The sequence below is a fragment of the Macrotis lagotis genome, chromosome 4 (genome assembly GCF_037893015.1).
Source record: "Macrotis lagotis isolate mMagLag1 chromosome 4, bilby.v1.9.chrom.fasta, whole genome shotgun sequence".
NCBI lineage: Eukaryota > Metazoa > Chordata > Mammalia > Peramelemorphia > Peramelidae > Macrotis > Macrotis lagotis.
In genome coordinates this window covers 190,779,415-190,801,439 of record NC_133661.1, presented here as the reverse complement: position 1 = coordinate 190,801,439, position 22,025 = coordinate 190,779,415, and the positions used below count along the sequence as shown (strand labels likewise).

Sequence of the window (22,025 nt, the reverse complement as noted above, 5' to 3'; positions counted from 1 at the left end):
ACACCCTCCCCAGTTCCTGCCAGAGAGATGAACAATTTTAAATTCAGAGACATACATTTTGAGGCATAGCCAAACTAAGAATCTGTACTGCAGGTCAATTATGCACATTTAAAATGAGGATTTCATTTGCTGGTTTTGTACATAGAGATGAGAGATGTGTGTGAAGTGGAACTGTGGGAGGGACAAAAAAATAAATGCATGCAAAATAATGTGTAAGTGTGTGCTTGTGTATATATGCATACCTATTTGAATAATATAATAGAATAGTATTGCACAAAAAAATATGAAGAATTTGGAGAAACTAAGGAAAACTGGTATGAATTAATGCAAATAAAGAATTAGGATAATAATTTATAGGCTAAAAATAAAGAAAAATAACTTTGAAGGACTTCTGATGAAGGCAGTATCCAAATGGGACTTGAAAGGACTTCTGATAAAATATGTCTCCTGTCTCTTGGCAGAGACAGTTAACTAAAGGCACAAAATGAGACATTATATTTTTAAATGTGGTGTATTGATTTTTTTTGCTTGATTATGTATTTGTTCTACTGGGGAGGCAGTAGAGGAAATCATTAAGAAGTGACAATAAAGGGCAGCTAGGTGGTACAGTGGATAAAGCAACGGCCCTGGAGTCAGGAGAATCTGAGATCAAATCCAGTCTCAGACATTATTAATTACCTTAGCTGTGTGATGGTGGACAAGTCACTAGAATCCATTGCCTTGCAAGAACCAAGAAAAAAGAAAGTGACAATAGGAAAAAAGAAAGAGCATCAACAAAATTTTTCTTTTTAAAGTGAGATTACTATCATATTTAATATACATTTTCCCTGATACCTATGTTCATATTTCAAAATGGCACTGAAGAGAATTCATTTCCACTTTGTAAGCAATCACTGAATGGGTACTGCCTCAGTCAGAGTGATCTGGGAAAAACCTTAGCTTAAAAAGACCATGGTCTCAATTCTAAAGGACTTCTGATGGAAAATACCATACACATGAGAAAGAACTATAGTGTCTGAAGGCAAACCAAAGCTTAGTTATTTTCCATTTTAAAAATTTGTTTTATGCTCTTTTTTCTTCTCTCATGGTTTTTTGTTCCCTTTTGTTCTGATTCATCTTTCACAACATGACTAATATGGAAATATGCCTAACTATATCAGACTGCTCAGTGTCAAGGGGAGAGGAGAGGAAAAGGAGGGAGGAAAAAAGTTGTGGAATTCAAAATTTTTAAAAAAGTGAATATTAAAAGATGAAATAATAAAGTTTAAATTAAACAAAAAAGGTCAAGGTCTCTCACTGCATCCAGGGCCATTTCCAGTCATCTTGATCCATATTTGGTCACTAGACCCAGGTGGTTCCAGGGGAGAAAGTGAGGCTGGTGACTTTGCATTACTCTGCTCCCCATCCCCAACCCTTTAAATCCAATTCATTTGCATGTCATGCAACATCAGCAGAGCTATTACTGCTAACCCAAATCAAGGAGGGTTTATCCTAAGTTTAACAATTGCACAGATAATTAAGTACTCCTAAGGTTTTTAAAAAAATAAGAATACATAAAAATCTATTCTCATACTCAAGTATATTCTAACCTAAAAAAAAAAATCACTAAAATCTGAATAACTCATTTTCCTCAAGTACCATCACTTTTCAAAAAAATAAAGCTTTATGCTCAAAACTCATGTAGCAAAGAAAGCTGCATTAGCAAAAATAAGGGAATGTTAGTAAAAGCAAAAAGTAGATAACATTGTATCTGTGGATTAAGACTTATTTTATTATACATAATGTATAGTACTTCATATAATTTAGTTTATTTATGTCATTCTCTACAGGGCACTGTAATTAATTCAGTGACATCAATGTTGACCTCATATGGTAAAGGATAGGATCTGGGTTATCTTCAGCGTACCAAGTACCAAACAGTTTAAATGAGCTAAAAAGTTACATCACATACAACAGTTGCAAGAGATCAACTTTCAGGCTGGTTCAGGTTTACAGTAGTTGCTTTGTGAAGTTCTCCCTCAAGACTTGGATGCTACCCAGTGTCATCGAGTGTCTGTGCAAACACCAGCTTTGGACCACCTGACTACCTTCTTTTGCCAGCCCCACTTTTGCCTGTCTTACTGCCGCCACTGCCAGACTTGCTTGAGGATTTTGATGAGAAGAGTCTTGTCATAAACTCTGAAACATCAGGCAGCTCATGGTTGGAATTCAGCATGTTCATTGACTGCTCCATCTCCTGCATGAAAACATAACAGAGATATGAGGGGCACAAGCTTTTAGATTTACTCATTTTTGCCATCTTCTACTAAGAGAAGAGTTCTTAAGTTTTATGTGTATCTGGGCCCCTTGACCCCTTATGGGGGGGGTCCAGAACAATAGAACTATATTTTAAATGCATAAAATATACAGGAGAATGACAAAGGGAACCTAGTTATCAAAATAATAGAAACCTAGTTATCAAAATTTTTTTTAACATAATTCATGGACCCTAGATGAGGAGCATCCAAACTAAACTAACAGATAAAGGCATAGGGTAGTTCCACTGAATAATGAGTCTAAGACTATATAACTCTTTCAGAGAAAGTCAATATTCAATTAAGATAATAATTTTTCACTCCCTCTCTACCTGTCTTATCTTCTACCTCCAGGTCACCAATGACCTTTTTAATCACCAAAAGTTAATGAACATGTTCTTAGTCCTCAACTTCCCTGACCTCTTTAAAGGACACCAATGACCACCCTTTCCTCCTCATGGTTTTCCATGCCATGAATATAACCATACTTTTTTGGCTTTTGAAGTCCTTTATAACCTGGTCAACAACTTATCTTTCCAGGCTCATTATACAATTACTTCTCTTCCTGTACTTTAAAGGTCAATCTCCCATGTCTGGAATGCAACTCTGATTCACAGAACCCCTTTTTTTTATTTCAAGACCCAGCACAAACACCACTTTCAACATGAAGCTTTTCCTCATTCCCTAACTACCTTGAATTTAAATTCCAAGTTCATATATATGTACATATTCTCACCTGACAGAATATAAGCAATATGAGAATAAGACATGTTTTATTTTCTTTATCTATATCTCGTCTCAGCACAGATTCTAGCCCAAGAAGCATTTAAAATTTGCTAACTGATATATCACAATTACCTTGTTTTCTTGCCATCTCTGTAACTTTACTTTTCTGGTACCTCTCCTCCAGTATTAATAGCCCAGTCTACAAGTCAGGCTAATTTGTGAGCAGGTATTAAAAAACGCAACATTCTTTTTGGCACAACTGGACAAAGTCAAAGAGCTTCAAATGAGGAATTTTCTTACCCGTCTCATGTCAGGATCACTTGTATTGACAACTTTAGGCAGAAGCACAAATATCAGTAATGGAAGTACCATCATCATCACCTAGAGAAAATAAAACAAGAATTCAATGCTTAGAGATGAGCAGAATGAGAAAAATACTGTATACCCTAACAGCAACATGGGAGTGACAATCAACCCCGATGGACTTGCTCATTCCATCAGTGCAACAATCAGGGACAATTTGGGGCTGTCTGCAATGAAGAATACCATCTGTATCCAGATAAAGAGCCGTGGAGTTTGAACAAAGTTCAAGGACTATTCCCTTTAATTTAGGGGGAAAAAACAGATATCTTATTGTCTGATTGACTTTATGTTTCTTCCTTAAGGATATGATTTCTCTCTCATCACATTCAATTTGGATCAATGTATACCATGGAAACAACATAAACACTGGCAAATTGCTTTCTGGGTGGGGGGTGGGGAGAGGGAAGTAAGATTAAGGGGGAAATTGTAAAACTCAAAATAAATAAAATATTTTTAAAGAAAAGAATTCAGTGCTTAATGGAAACTATAATTAAACATATAAACTAAAATACGAATCAAAACACAAGGGTACAGAATAAAACCAGCAGCCCATAACCTTTCCAAAGATTATTTTAAGGACAAAAACTAATTGACTTGGACAATTATTAAATTCCAAGGCACTTTCCCTAATACCTTTGATGATACAACAAAGTTTATCTCTTGACATTTGGAAATTGATATATGGATGCCTCATGCTCTGGAATGATGACTATAATATTTTAGTCAACAAACTATGTTTATAGACTGTTGGGGATATATTGCCTCCTAATGTGAGCATCATGTTTCTCATCTGCAAAATGGGAGATCTACCTCATGGAACTACTTCACAGTCAAACGAGATAATATATATAAAGTGCTTTAAAGTTTATGACAAAATATGAACATTAGTTATTATTAAATTATTCAAAATAATTTGTTTAAAGAATTTTAGGACATTTTTTGAAATAATGTAAAAAAAAGGTTAGAAATTGCTATCGTAGCACTGACAGCAAAAGAACATCCATCACAACTTAGCCCTCACTCTTCCCACATTCCCAAGTTCTCCACTTTATTCTACCTATTACCTCAATTAAAGGTAGGGAAAATCCTGGGGGAAGAAAGCAAGACACATTGCTGAGTATATGACTTTTCTGCAATAGACCCTTCTAATGGACCCTTTCTGGTCTCTGATCACTATACCACTATATTCCTACGTGGCTATTTTATGTTATTTCTTTGGCATCCTAACCATTCCTCTCAAATACAAAGGTCCACATTCACCACAGAGTTCTCACTAATTACCCAAAGTTGAAGTGATTCCTCCTTCACCTCATCTATCATTTATAAAATTTTAATTCACATCATATTTAGTTGCCCCCATGGTACATGTGTTCCTCATAGGATTGTTGTGAGGATCAAATGAGTTAATATTAAGAACAGTGTTTCAAAAATCTCAAGTGCTATCTCTTCTTCTACTGCCTCCACTGCCACTACAACCACAAGTCAGATTGGATTCAAATACTCACTGGCATGGAAGCTCTAATCTGCTTCATTTTCCAACCTTCCTCTGGCAGCCTTGTGACCTTCTACTCCTAGGAGCTTACTATATTGGTGACAGACTTGTAGACACCTGTTCTACTTTAGTCTTACTGTAGCTCAGAACTCCCAAACTCAAATGACCCACCAGCCTCAGCATCTCCAATGGAAGCACTCATGGGCACCACCATACCCACCAGGAACTGTTTTATTCATCTCTGCATCTCTCCAAGTATCTAACATAGTATACTTCAAGTGATAGGCAAAGAGCCTATCTATTTTATATAAAGATGAGCTAGGTTGCTAATATTAGATTGTGTAGTATTAGATTTTAAAAAATTAGGATTTTGTTTACTAACAGCATGGCCTTTTCAGTTTATTATAAAGTATGTTATTGAATGTGGACTAATTCATTAAAGTAGCTCCAATGACTTATTTTCCCTTGAGGAGAAAAAGCTACAACATATTGGCTCCTGAAAACTGCTAATGAATATGAAAGGGCAAGAAATGAGAGGATGAGTCAGTGGAAAGGGTAAAGATGTGAACCATGATATTGACAGAGGAATATTTTCCATTTTATCTTTGACCTATGGAAACTAATTCAGTGGCAGAGACTCTTAGAAATTAATTAATTTTCCAAAACTGACCTGACTGCTTCAATACACATTACCATGTTCCAGGTTAACAATTAGCACTTTGTTCATTTCTCTAAAAACTTGACAACACTCAACATACACTCTAAGAAGGTTATTTAAATGAATATCTTATGAAATAACCGTTCATCAGTAGCACTACCTGCCAACTCTAAACCGCAGATTTAATCTCTCAGTTCAGTGAACAGAAAGGTCCTGCCCATAGGGCTGTTTCACAGAGGGGTAATAAGTCAGATGGGATGTGCTTGAATAGCCTCAAAATAGAAAGCTAACTTCAGTAGACTGCCTAAATATTTAATTGATTGCTTTTACAACACACATTATTCCAAGTTCATTCTATTCCATAACTCAAGAAAGTTAGTAAATGTGTTTTTTCTATGCATACTGAAAGAACAAAAAGCTTTAAATAAAAATAATAAAAAATTTAACTGTTATATTTTTGAAATGTAGTAAGACTGTTCCTAAAATTACCATCATTGGGTTTTTTTTGTATTTAGTGCCACTGAAAGGAAAAAATAGATAACCTATAAAATTAAAGATACTTGGAATATAAATTAAAAGATAAACAAAACTTGTCCAATGACAATCAAGTTGTGATGAGGAACTTTTAACTAAGCTGACAAATGGTTTCATATGGCTTAAAAAAAAAGTGATTGTAGGCAGTACAGGAGACATAGATTCTGACTATGGTCAACTCACAGGGTCTCAAACTTCCTTATCCATAAAATGAGAAAACTGTACTATATGATCACTTAAGTTACTTCTCCAGATCCAAAAAATGCTATGTAAAAAATTCTTAACTTGCTATAATCTACAAAATGGAGAAAATATCAAAGAATTTTTATTCAGATTTAATTCTAACAAGAGCAATACACAATGATGATGTGAAATTAAGGAACCTTGGGGAAAAGTGACTATACCTGACACTTAAAATAAAGGAATGAAATTTTGAGTTCAGCTGGATATGCACCTTAAACTTCTCAACAAATTAAAAAAAAAGTTATCCCATGACTAAAATCACTAAAGAGGGAAAAGGATTATGACTATACCTTTTCAGATAATCCCAATGAGAAATAAACATTGGAGGCACCCAAAGAAGTAAATGTGGCTAAATAAGGAAATTAGTTAATGAACTCAGACTAAGAAAGCACAATGAGGAAAAATAAAAATTTTCAAACAATATCACTTCATAAAATGTGGTAGAACTGAGGAAAGAATGAGCCTATAAAGGAAGAAACAAAAAGAATTGTCATTCTAGGAGTGAGTCTAACAAGAGGGAACTAATTACCAAAGCAGAAATGCTGAGTTCTTCAGGGGAACTGTGGAGTATATTTAAGGGAGAGGAAAGTCAGATATGGCTTGATGTGCTTTCTAGATTTCAGAGGAGTAGATTCAAAGAATTCAGAGAAATGGTAGGCAGGATTCAGCAGCCTAATATTTTACAGGAGGGACAGGAAACTCAAAAATGAAATTCTGAGCATACAAAACAAAATAATTTGCAAACAAAGAGTGGCAGCTGCTTTAAAAAACAAACAAAAGACTATTGAGACTGCACAGGTGCCTTATAACCTAAATTTAAAAAAAAAATATGTAGAGAAGACAGAAGCAAGGACAAGTAATTAACACTGAAAATAAAGAACAACATGTTGCCATAAAGAACAGCAGTTAGAAGTCATTTCTTGAAGTCCCAGAATGAACTCTGAGTGGCAATGAATGTAATGCTAAGGACAATGAATGTAATGCTAAGGCCCCTACTTGAGGGGCAAAAGGAAATTAAAAGGATAGTACAAGGTGGATAGACAGTGATAATGATCCATCCTGAAAAGACAAACTGTTTTTCCTTTCAAGATGATCCTTGGATTGGAAAGGACAAAATAAAAATGTTTAGTAGGGGGCAGAAATCCCACATAAATAAAAAGTTAGAGAACAATTAGTTGACCTCAATGAATTCAAATTACCAGGGAATAGAAAAACTACATCATAGAATGCTGAAAGAACCAAGTAAGTATGAACGTGCCTGGCTGTGAGGTTTGCTGGGAAAGCGCAACATTTTCCATTCTTCCAAAAAGAGAAGAGTGAGGAAAAGCAAAAAAAAAAAAAAAAAGCAAACCACAGACCTGTCAGCTTAATTGTAATTCTAAGCAAAATTCTCAGAGGTTATTAAGGAGAATATTAAGACATATGAGAGGTGGGGATGTGAATGATGGAGGAGAGGATGGTCCATGGTGGGAAGAGTGGTCAGATATAATACATTTTCTTGTTTACTTCTTGCAAGGGGCTGGGATTCAATGGCCTGTTCGGGACCATAGGGCCAGGTGGATGCTAGGCCTAAGGGGTGGTATGGGGGGCTCAGGGCCTCTTGGCCCCAGGGCTGCTGGGGTCACTCACCTACTGCTGTAGGCAGAGTCAGAGTGAAAGGAGAGAGAAAATATAGTACATGGTAGTGGAGAAATACAAAAGGAGGGAGTTGCGATCAGTAATGGCAATGATGGAAAAATATGGAAGTAACTTTTGTGATGGACTTATCATAAAAAATGTGATCCACCTGCAACAGAGTTGGTAGTTTTGAACACAGACTGAAGCACATTTTTATTATTATTTTGGGGGGAGTGCAGGGCAAATGGGGCCAGGTGGCCTGCCTGGAGCCACGTAGCAGGGTGATCGTTGGGTGTCTAAGGCCAGATTCGGACCCGGGTGCTCCTGGCTCAAGGGCCAGTGCTCTGTCCGCCACCCAGCCGCCCCTACTATTATTACTATTTTATTTTATTTTGGGTCTTTTTTTTTTTCTTTTCTTGGTTTTTGCAGGGCAGTGGGGTTGGGGTGGCTTGCATGTCACATGGCTGGGTGATGGTTGGGTGTATGTATGGGGCCGGATGTGGGCTCAGGTGCTCATGGCTCCAGGGCTGGTGCTCCGTCCACTGTGGCCATACCTACAGTTACTATTATTTTTTTTATTTTAATTTTTTCTCTCCCCTTTACTTTATTGCTCAAGCGAGTCTATATTTTTAGGGGAGGGGGTATTTTGTTTACTCTTAAACAAGAATATTTTATTAATGTATAAAAAACATTATTTGTACAAAATGAGAATAAATATTAAATTTTAAAAAATGGTCCATAGATAAGAAATGCTTTCACCTTCAGAGACCACCCTCCATGTTTATGGAAATGGCCACATTGGCTGATGGTGAGCTGTGGTTTGGTAGAACATTTGGTATGACTTCTGGTATGATTTTGTAACAGTTGTTTTGTATTTTAAAATATACTTTAAAATACTTTAAAATGGGGGGGGGAAGACATATGCAGGAAAGAAAGCAAAGTCACGATGGTTTCATTAGGGACAAATTATGATGCTTTTTGACCAAGTAATTTACCACAAGGCATATATATTCATAATAAGTAGTTTTTATGATAACAAAGAACTGAAAGGAAAAGTGATTGAAGAAAGGCATTATAAGAATATGACAATGAAATATTGTGCAGTGAGAAAAGGCGAATTTAAGGAATTCAGAGAAACATGAGGAAATTTGCACGGATTGAATAAAATAAACAGAACCAAGAAAACAATATGTACAAAGACTATAACAATGTAAATGAAAAAGATTACTAGAGAAAAACAAGCTGAGAAACTGAAATACCAACAAAAATTCTGGAGAATTTTTCCTTTCAGGATTCAGAGGACTTACAAAATAAAACATTGCCTACACTGTCCTTTGAAGTCAATGTACATGTTTTTGTTTAACTATTTTTCTTCATTGTAAGAGAGTTCAATTTGAGGAGAGAAAGGGGATATAGAAGTTACTGTGATATAAAAACAAAAGACATTACTAAAACTTATTTACAAAAAAAAATTATAGACTATGTCACATTAACTTCATTTCCTTTTAAGGAGGACTGGTAAGAGAATACTAGTTATATATTTTAACATTGCATTTCACTAAGATATTCAAGCTATCACTGGTAGGCCAGTTACACATGGTAGATTTAAAAAAGGCTGAATGACTATTAGTGATTTGATGGCAAGTTGAAGTACCTCAGAGATTCTGTGTTTTGCCTTATGCAAAACCGCTATCATTTATTTTCAGTCTCTTCCTCTTTACTGCCTTACTCCTGGTCTACAAACACACCCATGTTTCCCTCTTTCTGGAAAAACAAAAACAAAAAAACAAAAAAACACCTCATTTGATCCTATTATCCTATAGTAGCCTGAATAGGATAAATAATAACTATGCTCTTGACTATGTACAGCATCTAGACTACCAAGCTCAGGGTTCAAAGCCTCATTTAAAGAAGGGCAGAGACAATCTGGAGGTCTTACATAAGCGAGTGTTTGGGCAATTACAAGACTAAAATTTCTGTTGAAGGGTATGAGAAGTTAGCCCAAAGGAAAGACAAGGGGAAGGGATCTGGAAGTCAGGGGAGATTATAGCAGTGTTCAAGAATGTGAAAGGCTTTTATGTAGAAGAGTGATCAGATTTATTCTGATGGTCCCGAGAATGGAACAGATATCCAAAGGCAGAATAGGTTCAATCTATGGGCTGTATGCAGCCTTCAAACCCCATTCATGTGGCATTATTATATTTTATTTACTCTTAAGTAACACAGGTTACACTATAGTCATAAATAAATATTAAATTTTAAATGTTTTCCTTGACAAGTTTTTGTTGGATGGTGGGGCCCTTAAGAGTTAAAAGATTAGCTATTCATGCCTAGGAGGTAGTAGGTTACCTCTTATTAGAAGGATTTTAGAAAGAAGTTTATCAAATATGAAAGGGATACCTCAAACTATAGATGAGAGAATAAATAATCAAAACTATCTTAAGCCCTGAAATGATGATTTAAAAATAACAGTGAGATGAATTTAGCAAAGATAAATGTAAGATCATAGCATCTTAAGAGTTAGAAATAACCTTTAAACTCATCTAGTTCAACTTAGCACTGCTGCACATATATAAGCAACATGTATGAGAAGGCAACAAGGTATACAGGAGAGATCAATGGACTGGCAGTCCTAGCAAGTCATTTACCTTCTCCAGATTTCTGTGCTTCATCCATAAAATGAGAGGGTTAGTCTGGATGATCTCTAAATCTATGATCCTATGTACAGGATGAGAGACATTTGACCTGGCAACAATTTATGTAAAAAAGACATAGAGAGTCTGATTGATTACAAGCTCAACATGAGTTAACAGTACAATCCAATTTCTAAAAAAGCTAGTTTTGGCTAAATCAATAAAAGTATACTATCCTATCAAAAAATAGTTCCAGGGGTGGCTAGGTGGTGCAGTGGATAAAGCACCGGCCCTGGAGTCAGGAGTACCTGGGCTCAAATCCAGTCTCAGACACTTAATAATTACCTAATTGTGTGGCCCTGGGCAAGCCACTTAACCCCATTTGCCTTATTTCAATTGTTACATCCTAAGACAAAAACTGAAGAGGAATATGATTAGGATAATAAAGGATCAAGAAATCATAATGTATAAAAACTGACTTTAGAAATCACTGAGGAAGTTTGGCTTGAAAAAGAGACAACCAAAGAGAAATATGACAACTCTCTTCAAATTGTTAAATGTTATCATGTGAAAAAAAAGCAGAACTAGGATAGAAGTAACAGTATAGCTGATTTCTACTCAAGGAAATGAAGAATAGGAGCTCTCTCACAATGTTAACAGAGTGTCTTATGAAGCAATGTGCTCAACATCACTGGAAGTTGGTTGGGTCCTGTACTTCATTATTTAAGAAGATCAAAACAATATCACTATGTTAGAAACAAGTTACAGTGTGTCCAATGAGGCTAATCAAATCAATACAGGCTCAGAATTCTCTACTACAGGTCAAACATAAATAGTCCATGTGAACACCTGGGGTTGATTCTCTAAACTTTAGTAGCTCATGTTTCCTTTGAGCTGCTTCAATTCTGCCTTGCTCACAGAGCGCAGCACCCTCTCTGATGAGCATATGCCATGCTGGATGGTCCTGTGCCAGTGTCTTTCATGCTCCTCAATCAATTCTCAAGTTCTTAAGGGAGACCTTGCAAGTGTCCTTGTATTGCCTTTTCTGACCTCCCATGAACACCTGCCCTGTGTAAGTTCTTCACAAAATAGTTTTTTTGGCAAGCATAGATTTGGGATTTAAATAACATGGTCAGCCCACCATAGTTGTGCTCTCCAAAGTAATGTTTTAATGCTTGGGAGTTTAGCTGGAAAAGGAACTCAATGCTCAATGACTGGGATCTTATCCTGCCAGATGATCTACAGAATCTTCCTAAGAGGGTTTAAATGGAAGCTATTCAGTTTCCTGGCATGGTACTGGTAAATTGTTCAGGTTTCACAGGCAAACAACAATGAGTTTAGCACAATGGATCTGTACACCTTCAGTTTGGTAAGCAGTCAAAAAACTCTTCTCTCTTACATTTTCTTTCAAAGTCTCCTGAAAACTGAGCTAGCAATGTGTGCATCAACCTTATTATCAATAATGTACCTCCCTAGGGGTGGCTAGGTGGTGCAGTGGATAGAGCACTGGCCCTAGAGTCAAGAGTGCCTGAGTTCAAATCCAGCCTCAGACACTTAATAATTATCTAGCTGTGTGACCTTGGGCAAGCTACTTAACCCCATTTGTCTTGCAAAAAAACCTAAAAAAAAATAATGTACATGCCTGGAAAAATACACTGCCAAGGTAAGTTCACTTATGGATAAGTTCACTTATCCACAGTATTCAAAACTTCTCCCTAAGTATCTAATGGTTCCACATATGGATGGTGTGGTGCTACTGGATGGAGCACCTGCGTTTTCTTGGTGTTACCTGTTAAACCAAAATTAGCACAAGCAGCAATTAATCCAAACTTTGTTGCATCTGAGCTACAGAGGATACACTGAGTATACAATCATCTGCAAAAAGAAAATCAGGCACCACTCAAATTTCCACTTTGGTCTTTGCTTGTAACCTTTTCAAGTTGTTTCACTCAGGGCTACTATTTGGATGTAACACTTGCCGAGTTCTCTTGCAGTTCTTCTTTCAAGACTACTGAATCTTATATTGTCTTGCAGAGTGAGCACATTTCATGCACCAGTGGTGAGTGGAATCATCTTTGAAGAAGTTTTTGTATATTTTTTTGTGTTCCAACCCACCTGTTGCGGTAATCAAGATAGGCTTGAGTAGGCAGACAATTTTTAGGACATTTTTTCTAGCACCTTCCTCACACCAGAAGGTGAGCAGTACAATTCTTAAAAGGCTGTTCAGACAGTTCCACTGAAGAGATGACCCTATGGCCTGGATGGCTTGTGTACAGGACTGTGACTACAGCTCCTAGCGTGACCACACCTTCTGCTTTATCACTTGCCTGTCACCTGTTGAGATAGGAATGGTAAGATAGTATGGATGATGTCTTTTAATTCATACATTGGATTTAATTGGATTTAAGTGAGGCAGAATTGCACAGTCATCATCCTCACTCTCTTCCGAGGTCATCATGGTCCAGAGGCAAGAGAAAATCAAGACAACTGGGGATGGCTTGAGATGCAGTGGATGATCTTGGCATCTTCGATGTCTAATCAAGTTCCAAGTGTTTCATAGCACCTGCTTAGCTGCCTTCATGACCACTGGAATGAACTGTTCTCTGCCCATTACACCAGTGGAAGTCTTCATATGCTTGAGGTAGCCAGCCCCCTAACTCATTAATGGGTTTCAGAATCCCTTGTTACCTTCAACTTGGTTTAGCCCATCTGCTGAAACAGTTTACCAGAGTATGACCATTGTGAAAGCTACAGATTCATGGAGTCACAGATAAGTGTTAGGAGGCTCAGATGTACATCAAAAGGAGAAGGCAGATCTGAGAAGGATTTGGCAGTCTTCACACCAGAGGTACTAGTCATCCTTGATCACACTGGGAGTATTCAATCAAAGGCTGGATGGCAACTATCTGCCAGGGATGTTGTAGAAAGGATTCCTGAACAGTGTAGAAGGTTGGTCTAGATTACCTCTAACATTCTTTCCAACTATGCCACTTATCATGTAATGTAATTCTCAACATAATCTTTTCACTTCTCATCTCCATGTCACTGTTTTACTTCAATCAACACTCTAGAAATCATCTCTCATTACCAAAAAATTTGACCTTGGTTGTCTAGCTGATTGCTGAGAAACATTCACTTCTGAAAACTGTTACCTAAAAACTAGCTCAGAATTAATAAAGATGTTTCAGTTTTGTCATAATACATACCATTGGATTCATCAGAAAATCCGTCCAACCCCAGGACTCCCTTTTTATAAAGTAGGAAGGTGGACCAGAAGATTTCATCTGAAGAGGATAGGGTAACCTGACCACTTCTGATGTCTTAATGTAATTAACATATCTTGCTCTGGTGAAAGAATAACAATAAAAGACAACTGAATAATTCTACAAAAATATCACTAGTTTGAAAAGTACTAATATTAAGGATGACTTACATTTATATAGTAAACACTTTGCAAGTGCTTTCACACCCACACTTTTGACTTCCAAAATATGTATTAAAGCAAACTTTTTTTTTAAAATACCAACTCATTTTAGCATATTGTCATAAAGAATACTGTAACCATTCAGAAAATATAGATTTTTGGTCTCAATAGTAATCAATTGCCTTTGTGATCTTAGGTGAGTTACTGCATGTTTTTGGTGTTCAAATTCCTCTTAAAACTTATGCTATTCTTCTGTATAAACTTTAGAGTCTCTTCAAATGCTGATAATCTACAGTATAAGTAGTTTAAACTTTCTGGAATTCTTTTCTCATGCATAAAAAGTATTGAAATAAATCTCTAGGGTTCCTTCTAGTTCCAAAATTTTATAATTCCATAATATTTTGCCACCATAGATATTTTAAAAAAATCTACTCATCATGTGGATTATAGATGTACCTGATCTTCAATGCAATATTACAAAAAAATCATTAAAAATCCATAAAAATTATTCAGGAATGGAAAAATTAGGTCATATTTATTTCTATTTATGCTCTAATGTAAATCAACACAATATACAATCATTTCCATCTCCATAACTCCTCAGATTTATCACAGTGATAGAACTATAAAATATAGTGTAAAGTACTGTTAACATGAATACAAGTATGGAAACACAAAAAAGTCTAATAAAAAGATTTCTAAATCTCAATGAATAAGCCTTTATTTTAGCCAATATTTGATAAAACAATAGCCACAGAATCCACACTCTAAAATTAATAATCCATGCAAAGGTGGTTTTGCTGATAAGAATGTAATCAACTTATTGATCAAGAATTCTCATAGAATTGTGTGACAATGAGATTATTCTTATTGCTGTGGGTCAACTATGTCTGAAAATTTTAAGTTTGATTTGTTTTACAAATGTTGTGACTGATATTTGATATGAGTTTATAAACTGGGATTTTTTTGGCTATGAGTAGTTCCAGCTTGTTAATGTACAGGATCTTGACCTTCAGCAAGTTGCTAACCTCAGACTTGATTCCAGTGACATATCACAGAACTTGCTCCAAAAGGAAAAAAAAATACCAGGAGATACCAAACCAGGGCAACTCCAATTACTAGGAAAGTTTACAAGCTAAGAGCAAAGTGAAGTTTCTGTTTGAACAAACTTAGCTTTATTATGGAAATTCAAAAACAATTACTATAATTTGTTGGTTTTTCTATAATTATTCATAGTACCTTTTAGATTCTACTTAAACCATTTATAGAACAGTTTCTCCCTGATGTAGGTCACCAAAAAGCTTAACATTTGTTCACCCTGTTCAAATGTTTTCCTGAATACCCTTGCTTATCTCTCCTTTCTCCATTCATAATATGATTTACCCTCCATTTTCGATTTAAATTTCACATCACTCCCTTTCTCTACCCCCTCAAACTCCAGATGCCTCTGGAAATTATTGATATAAACATATTTTTAGTCCCAACATTTCCTAACCTGTAAGCAAAGTGTCAAAAACTCTACCCTGAAATGGCTGGAGTAGATATCTTCTCATTTTTCTCTCATTACCATTTCATTAAAATTAAAAGGCTTAGGGGCAGCTAGGCGGCACAGTGGATAGAGCACCGGCCCTGGAGTCAGGGGTACTTGAGTTCAAATCTGGCCTCAGACACTTAACAATTATCTAGCTGTGTGGCCTTGGGCAAGCCACTTAACCCCATTTGCCTTGCAAAAACATAAAAAATTAAAAATTAAAAAAATTAAAAGTCTTTGTTAAGGTACTTAAACACTAGGACAGGGACCACAGATAGATATATCAGAATAACTACTGACTTCAAAATGAACCATTAGGAAGCACTCTTCACCTCAAATAAATTGAAACCTCTTAAAATCATTCATCAATGTAGTATTTTAAAAAACATGGTATTAAGACTATCTCACATCATATTAAAATATTCAGTCAAGTATAACAGCAATGCATAAAGCTTTCCTCCAACCTCTATATTCTTATTATTTAAAGAAAAAATAATTTTTTTCTATCTGTGATATCAAAAAGCTAGAAACAAGGGGCGGCTAGGTGTCGCAGTGGATAAAGCACTAGCCCTGGAGTCAGGAGTACCTGGGTTCAAATCCGGTCTCAGACACTTAATAATTACCTTGGGCAAGCCACTTAACCCCATTTGCCTTGCAAAAAACCCCCAAAACAACAAAAAAAAACCTAAAAAAAAAAAGCTGGAAACAAATAATGCAGCCAAGAACTGGGAAGTAACTAACAGAATGACATAACATATGCATGATGAGATACATGGTGCTAAAAAAGAAAAACAAATATGAATTCAGAGAACTATGGTAAGATTTGAACAAATTAAACATAAACAATGACTACATTATGTAGTAATGAAATGAACATAAATGAAGACAAAAGATAATTAAACTACAGTCAAATATAATAGACAATCTTGGATCCAATTCATTAAATTTGAAACCAAATCTTCCATTTCCCACTAGAAACAGTATGATTCTCTCAGTGTTCACACTAAGTACTTAAAACTGTAAGTTGGAGAAGAGGTGCCAATTTGCAATGGCAAAAGTTCCTCCACTCAGAGTATCTTATACTGATGAAAATACAGATCTGATATAAAAATAAAATTATTAAATAAACAGTAAAGTATAAAATGGAAAGTTTATGTACTGTAACCTATAATAATTATTTTGCTTAGCTGTCTTTTTTAATGAGGAGGTTCTGAAGAATACTTGTTATCTGGAGGGAAGAGATGTGCCAAAAGTACATCAATACAAAACTAATGCTATGAACTGATGCTGAGCTAGATGAGCAGAACCAGAACACTGTACATCCTAAAAGCAATATGGGGGTGATGATCAACCTTAATGGACTTGATCACTCTATCAATGCAACAATCTGGCACGATTTTGGGCTGTCTGCGATGGAGGATACCATCTATATCTAGAGAAAGAATTGTGGAGTTTGAACAAAGATTAAAGACTATTACCTTTAATTTTTTAAAAAAACCTGTTATCTTATGTAATTTTGTTATCTCTTATACTTAATTTTTTTCCCTTACGGATATGATTTCTCTCATCACATTCAACTTAGATTAATGTATACCATGGAAACAATGTAAATACTGACAGGCTGTCTTCTGTGGAAGATGGGGGGGAGGGAATCGAAATTAGGTGAAAAATTATAAAATTCTAAATAAACAAATAAATTTAAAAACAAAAAACTAATGCTGCATGGCAGCTCAAACACAGTTTTGACCCAGACATATGATTCAATTAGAATTCCAGCAGGGAAGGATAGCTAGGGGTTGGCAGTGGATAGAGTACTAGCACTGGAGTCAGGAGGACCTGAGTTCAAACCCGGCCTCATACATTAATAATTACCTAGCGGTGTGACTTTGGGCAAGCCACTTAACCCCATTACCTTGCAAAAAAAAACAAAAGAAAAAAGAGAATTCCAGCAGGGATACTCACTTTACCACTGCAGATATTTAACTATATTGCAACTTATGCTCTTAGAAAATTGTCTGAAACAAAGAGGTCAAATGATTTTTCAATTTGAAATTAGTGACTTTTGCCCAAGGTAACACAGTGCCAAAGGCAAGATTTGAACCAAGGTCTTCCTTACTCTAAGGCAGGTTTTCTGTCCACAATACTATGCTGCTTGTAAAATAAGACACTGCTGCTTGGAAACTTCTCCATTTTTTTTTACTGTTCAGATATTAGATAATCATGTAGTCACAGAATTGAAACAGAAGAAAACCAAAAGTCTAAACATACAAACAAGTTTCAATTATCATCACACTTTAATTTCTTCCTTTCCTGTTTCTTAATTGGGATTGATTTTTTTTTTTAGGTTTTTGCAAGGCAAATGGGGTTAAGTGGCTTGCCCAAGGCCACACAGCTAGGCAATTATTAAGTGTCTGAGACCAGATTTGAACCCAGGTACTCCTGACTCCAAGGCCAGTGCTTTATCCACTACACCACCTAGCCGCCCCCATTAGGATTGATTTTTTTTAAATGTTGGGTAATGTGAGGGCTTCTACCTTATTCCAGAAACTTTCTGTCATCAATTAAACAGTCTAGATTAAGGAAATGGCTGGAGAAATCTCTAAGGCAACAAAACATTACATAGTCATCAGGGACACCTGTAGAATTTGTTCCTAAAAATATTATTTTCAAAATACAAATAAGTTCAACTTTTATTTTCAAGTTTAGCAAATAACATCACAATAAGAGGTAAATTAACTTGTAATTAAAAAGGAAAGATGTTTATGAAACTGTGAAAGAAATAATGACATACTAACTAAAAGTTCAAACAAGTCTTAGAGTTAAAACCTTAGATCTTCCCTGTTTTTTAATCTAATATGAACATATAAAAATAAGTAAGAATAGAAGTCAGTTCAATTTTAGGATTTCTATGATGTACCACACTGAAATTACAAGATTCTTTTAAGGTTTTTTTGGTTTTCAAAAACCTGGAGTCTGAAACATATTGCCTAGAGCTTAAAAAAAAAAACTCTATTAGGTATGTAGTGAAATGTTCAAAAGCCCTTAGAAGAAATAATACCAGGAAATCTCACCTCATTTTTCCTTTTGAAGTAATATCTACCCGGACAGGGTCAAACCTGTAAGCTGGGGATATAACTTCTACAACATAAGACCCAGAAGGTATGTCATGAACTACAAAACTTCCATCTGTCCTGAAAAAAATAAAAATCATCTTCAGTCACTTTTATTCAGTAATTTAGTCTCTATTTAAACTGAGATATATTTAAAAATTTCTATTTCAAAGTTATATCGAAAATCTTACCAAAATCAACTGACAAGAATAAGTAATAGACCCACTCACCCATTCAAATTTCTCCAGTCACAAAATGAGAGTACATAATATCATCTACTTCTCAGGAGGCTAAAATCAGTAGGAACTTTGTAAATGCCTATCATATGAAAGAGTTTAGTTAACTATGGTTATCTGTCCTATTGGACAGGTGACTTAAAACCACAAACAATTCTAATGATTTGGGCCACTGTGGCAGCTGGAAACTGTCACAGAGAGGAGGGGTCAATGCTCAAAAATAAATAGAATTTCCTGAAGTACAGCCACCACTGCAGAGAATGGAAGTACAACCCTGTTTCATCTGGTTGCTGGGAAGGGAGAGGATCTAGCAAAGAAATCAATGATACAGTCCTATTCTGTTAGAGCACAGAACAACAAGAAACTCTTGCTATTCCAGAAGACTAAATATTTGGGTTGGTTTGCAAGCTATAATAAAATGAACAGTGGAAGGAATCTTAAGATTTAAGTTCTAGTGTCAGCTCCATGTCCTTGCTAAATGATCTTGAGCAAATCACTTAACTACTCTAAGCCTCAGTTCTCTCATATGGAAAGTGGGGACAAAGTATATGTTCTGCCTTCCTCATACAGTTGTTTCAAGGTTCAAACAGTATCATAAAAAGTATTTAGAAACCTATAAAGCATTACACAAATATAAAATTCAAATAATCAATGGAAATATTCAGAAGTTAACTATAAAATCAGATATTAATTAAATATAATAAAACATACTGGACCCCCATTAAAATAAGTGATAAAAACCATTTGAAAAGAAAGTTATTCTGAGAGGAAAAGTTTTAATGAGCTGAAAAAATAAATACAGCCTATATCTACTGACTCTCAGTAAGGATTTTAATTACAATATATTAAATATGACATTTTCACAATTTGCATCTACTATAATATTAACTATTTCCAAAGTATCTATTGATAAGTGGCAGGACACGTATTCTCCTCGCCACTTCAAACTAAACATCAAAGCACTAATGATTCCACCCATTCTTAAAACATTTCTTCCAAGTGTAAACTAAATGTTAAAGGGTTTTTTTTTTTTATCCTTCATTCTCAAAGAAGACCATGACATCAAGGGAGGTGATGTTATGACAAGCACATGAATTGTATTTGAGTGAGGGGGGTGTTGTGCTAAGTCACCAGACTCATTTTCTCCTCCAGAGCCATCTGGGTCCATTGACCAGATATGAATCAGGACAAGTGGAAATGGCCCTGACTGTGAGGCAATGAGGAATAAGTGACTTGTCCATGGTCACACAGCTAGTAAGTGGTAGGTGTCTAAGGATGGCTGTCCTCCTGACTCCAAGGCCAGTGCTTTATCCACTGTATGACCTAGCTGCCCTTCCAGGTTTAAATTATCTAGAAGGCAGCTGGAGACTAACTGCAAATTAATATAACAGAAGGAAAATTAGAACTGTTAAGTACTACAGGAAACTAATCTATCAAAGGTGATTCTGCTGAGAGGAAAAACTTGATGAATTGATTTAAAAAAATTCTAGTAGTAGCAACACCTGTATTTATACTTTTTAAAGTACAGAGCAAAGAAAAGAATTATATCAGAAAAAATACTAGGATAGAGAAATCTGCTTCTACAGAGGTTTGAAAGCCTGTAAACACTGTGAAGTTGGCATTTAGGTGGTGGCTTACCTGGGCCACGTCAGACTCTCCCTTACTCTAGAACCTGATCTAATAATTACTAATTATTTTAATCTGGAATTAAAACTAGATATTTTGAAATCTAGTTAAAAGGGTCATAGAACTACAGATATAGAGCTAGAAGGCATCCAATGCCCTCATTTTACATAAGAGGAAACTAAGGGGCCTGGAGGTTAAGTGATTTTGCCCAGTCACACAGAAAAACTTAAAAGGAATATGAATCCAGGGATGAACTAGAGCCAGTTTTTCCATCATACATGAATGTTTTCTCCTTTTTGTTCTTATTATACTACGTGCCTATTAAAAAAGGCGATTCTTAGATGAAAAATTTTGTTTTCCAGTTTTTTCGCCTTATATCATTTTTAATGAGACATTAATCTTTTTTTTTTTAACAATCTTACAACAAGATGTCTGAAAAGGTACTGAAGCACCAGAGAGCATAAGAAATCTGACAAGAGTGCTCATGTCATTCATTTACTACCACCTTTGGCAGCCGCCTTATTTGGCCTCAAATCCCATTGCTACAAAAGGAAAACCATGAAATGAAAACAAAGAAACCCAGAAGCCCAGAATCAATGAGACGGGTTTTGCTGTAATTTTCCCCTGTGGACTCAAAAGTGGAAAAAGGAACAATTCGTTCCTGCCCCACCACCCCCAGCTTCGAGAAAAAGATGTTATGATTAGAGGTTTCAGATCTCATTATTAGCTGCAGTGTACTGAGCCAGCCTAGCTATGGGAGTCAACAAACGTCTCTTGGGAATAGCTTCGTAGTTCAGCAACTCAGCAATGAAATAGGAAAAAAAGCTGCAACAAGAGCTTTCAGTCTATCACGAAGAGGTGACATTTCCCTTTAAAAAAAGCTTAAGGGGCGGCTAGGTGACGCAGCGGTCAGGAGTTCCTGAGTTCAAATCCGACCTCAGACACTTAATATTTACCTAGCTGTGTGGCCATTTAACCCTTGCAAAAAAAAAAAAACCTAAGAGAAAGTTTAAGAAAAATGAAGCGCAGACATGTAGGCTGACCTGTCTATGCGGACTAACCCACCTGCCCCGGGGTGGGAGGGAGCAGAGTGGAAGCAGCGGGGCGACTCCCGCCGTTACTTCCTCAGCTCGGGGGCTCCCCCACCCCCTCGGCGCGGCGCCCGCTCGGGGCCCGGCCCCTCGCTGCCCGCTTCGCGACGCAGCGACACTCACTTGAGAAAGCCGACGTGCTCCTCCCCGTCCACCAACACACGGGCCCCGGCGATCCAGTCCTGCGGCTTCACGCCCGGCACCACCGCCCGCCCCTCGATCTTAAAGCGCTCCCCAACGCCGCCCCCGCTCCCACCCGGCCCTTCGGAGGCCGCCCCCGCCCCCTCCGAACCCCGAGAAGAGGCGGGCAGCGACAGCAGCAGGACCGAGACGAGACCCCACCGCACGGCAGCCATGACAACCGTCCTGGGGGCGGGGGGGGGGAGGCTGGCCGGAAACACCGACCTCTCCTCTCACTCTCCTAGCCGTATCCCGGCAGCCCCAGTC

General features: G+C 36.6%; 1 protein-coding gene across 1 annotated transcript; it reads right to left on the bottom strand.

Annotated features, from left to right (window-relative positions):
* Positions 1-1,786: 1,786 nt before the first annotated feature.
* Positions 1,787-21,977, bottom strand: EMC7 (ER membrane protein complex subunit 7). The gene is made up of 5 exons (XM_074235014.1): positions 21,702-21,977; positions 18,587-18,706; positions 13,767-13,905; positions 3,321-3,401; positions 1,787-2,236 (listed from the first exon to the last, which is right to left on the bottom strand). Exons 1-5 carry the CDS (start codon positions 21,932-21,934, stop codon positions 2,084-2,086), a joined length of 726 nt encoding a protein of 241 aa, XP_074091115.1. The 5' UTR covers positions 21,935-21,977; the 3' UTR covers positions 1,787-2,083.
* Positions 21,978-22,025: the final 48 nt, after the last annotated feature.

Coding starts and splice junctions, on each gene's coding strand:
- EMC7 (XM_074235014.1), bottom strand. CDS start 21,934: ATGGCTGCCGTGCGGTGGGGTCTCGTCTCGGTCCTGCTGCTGTCGCTG. Junction 18,707..21,701: donor GAGCACGTCGGCTTTCTCAA/GTGAGTGTCGCT, acceptor TATTTTTTTCAG/GACAGATGGAAGTTTTGTAG. Junction 2,237..3,320: donor GTGATCCTGACATGAGACGG/GTAAGAAAATTC, acceptor GTTTTCATGCAG/GAGATGGAGCAGTCAATGAA.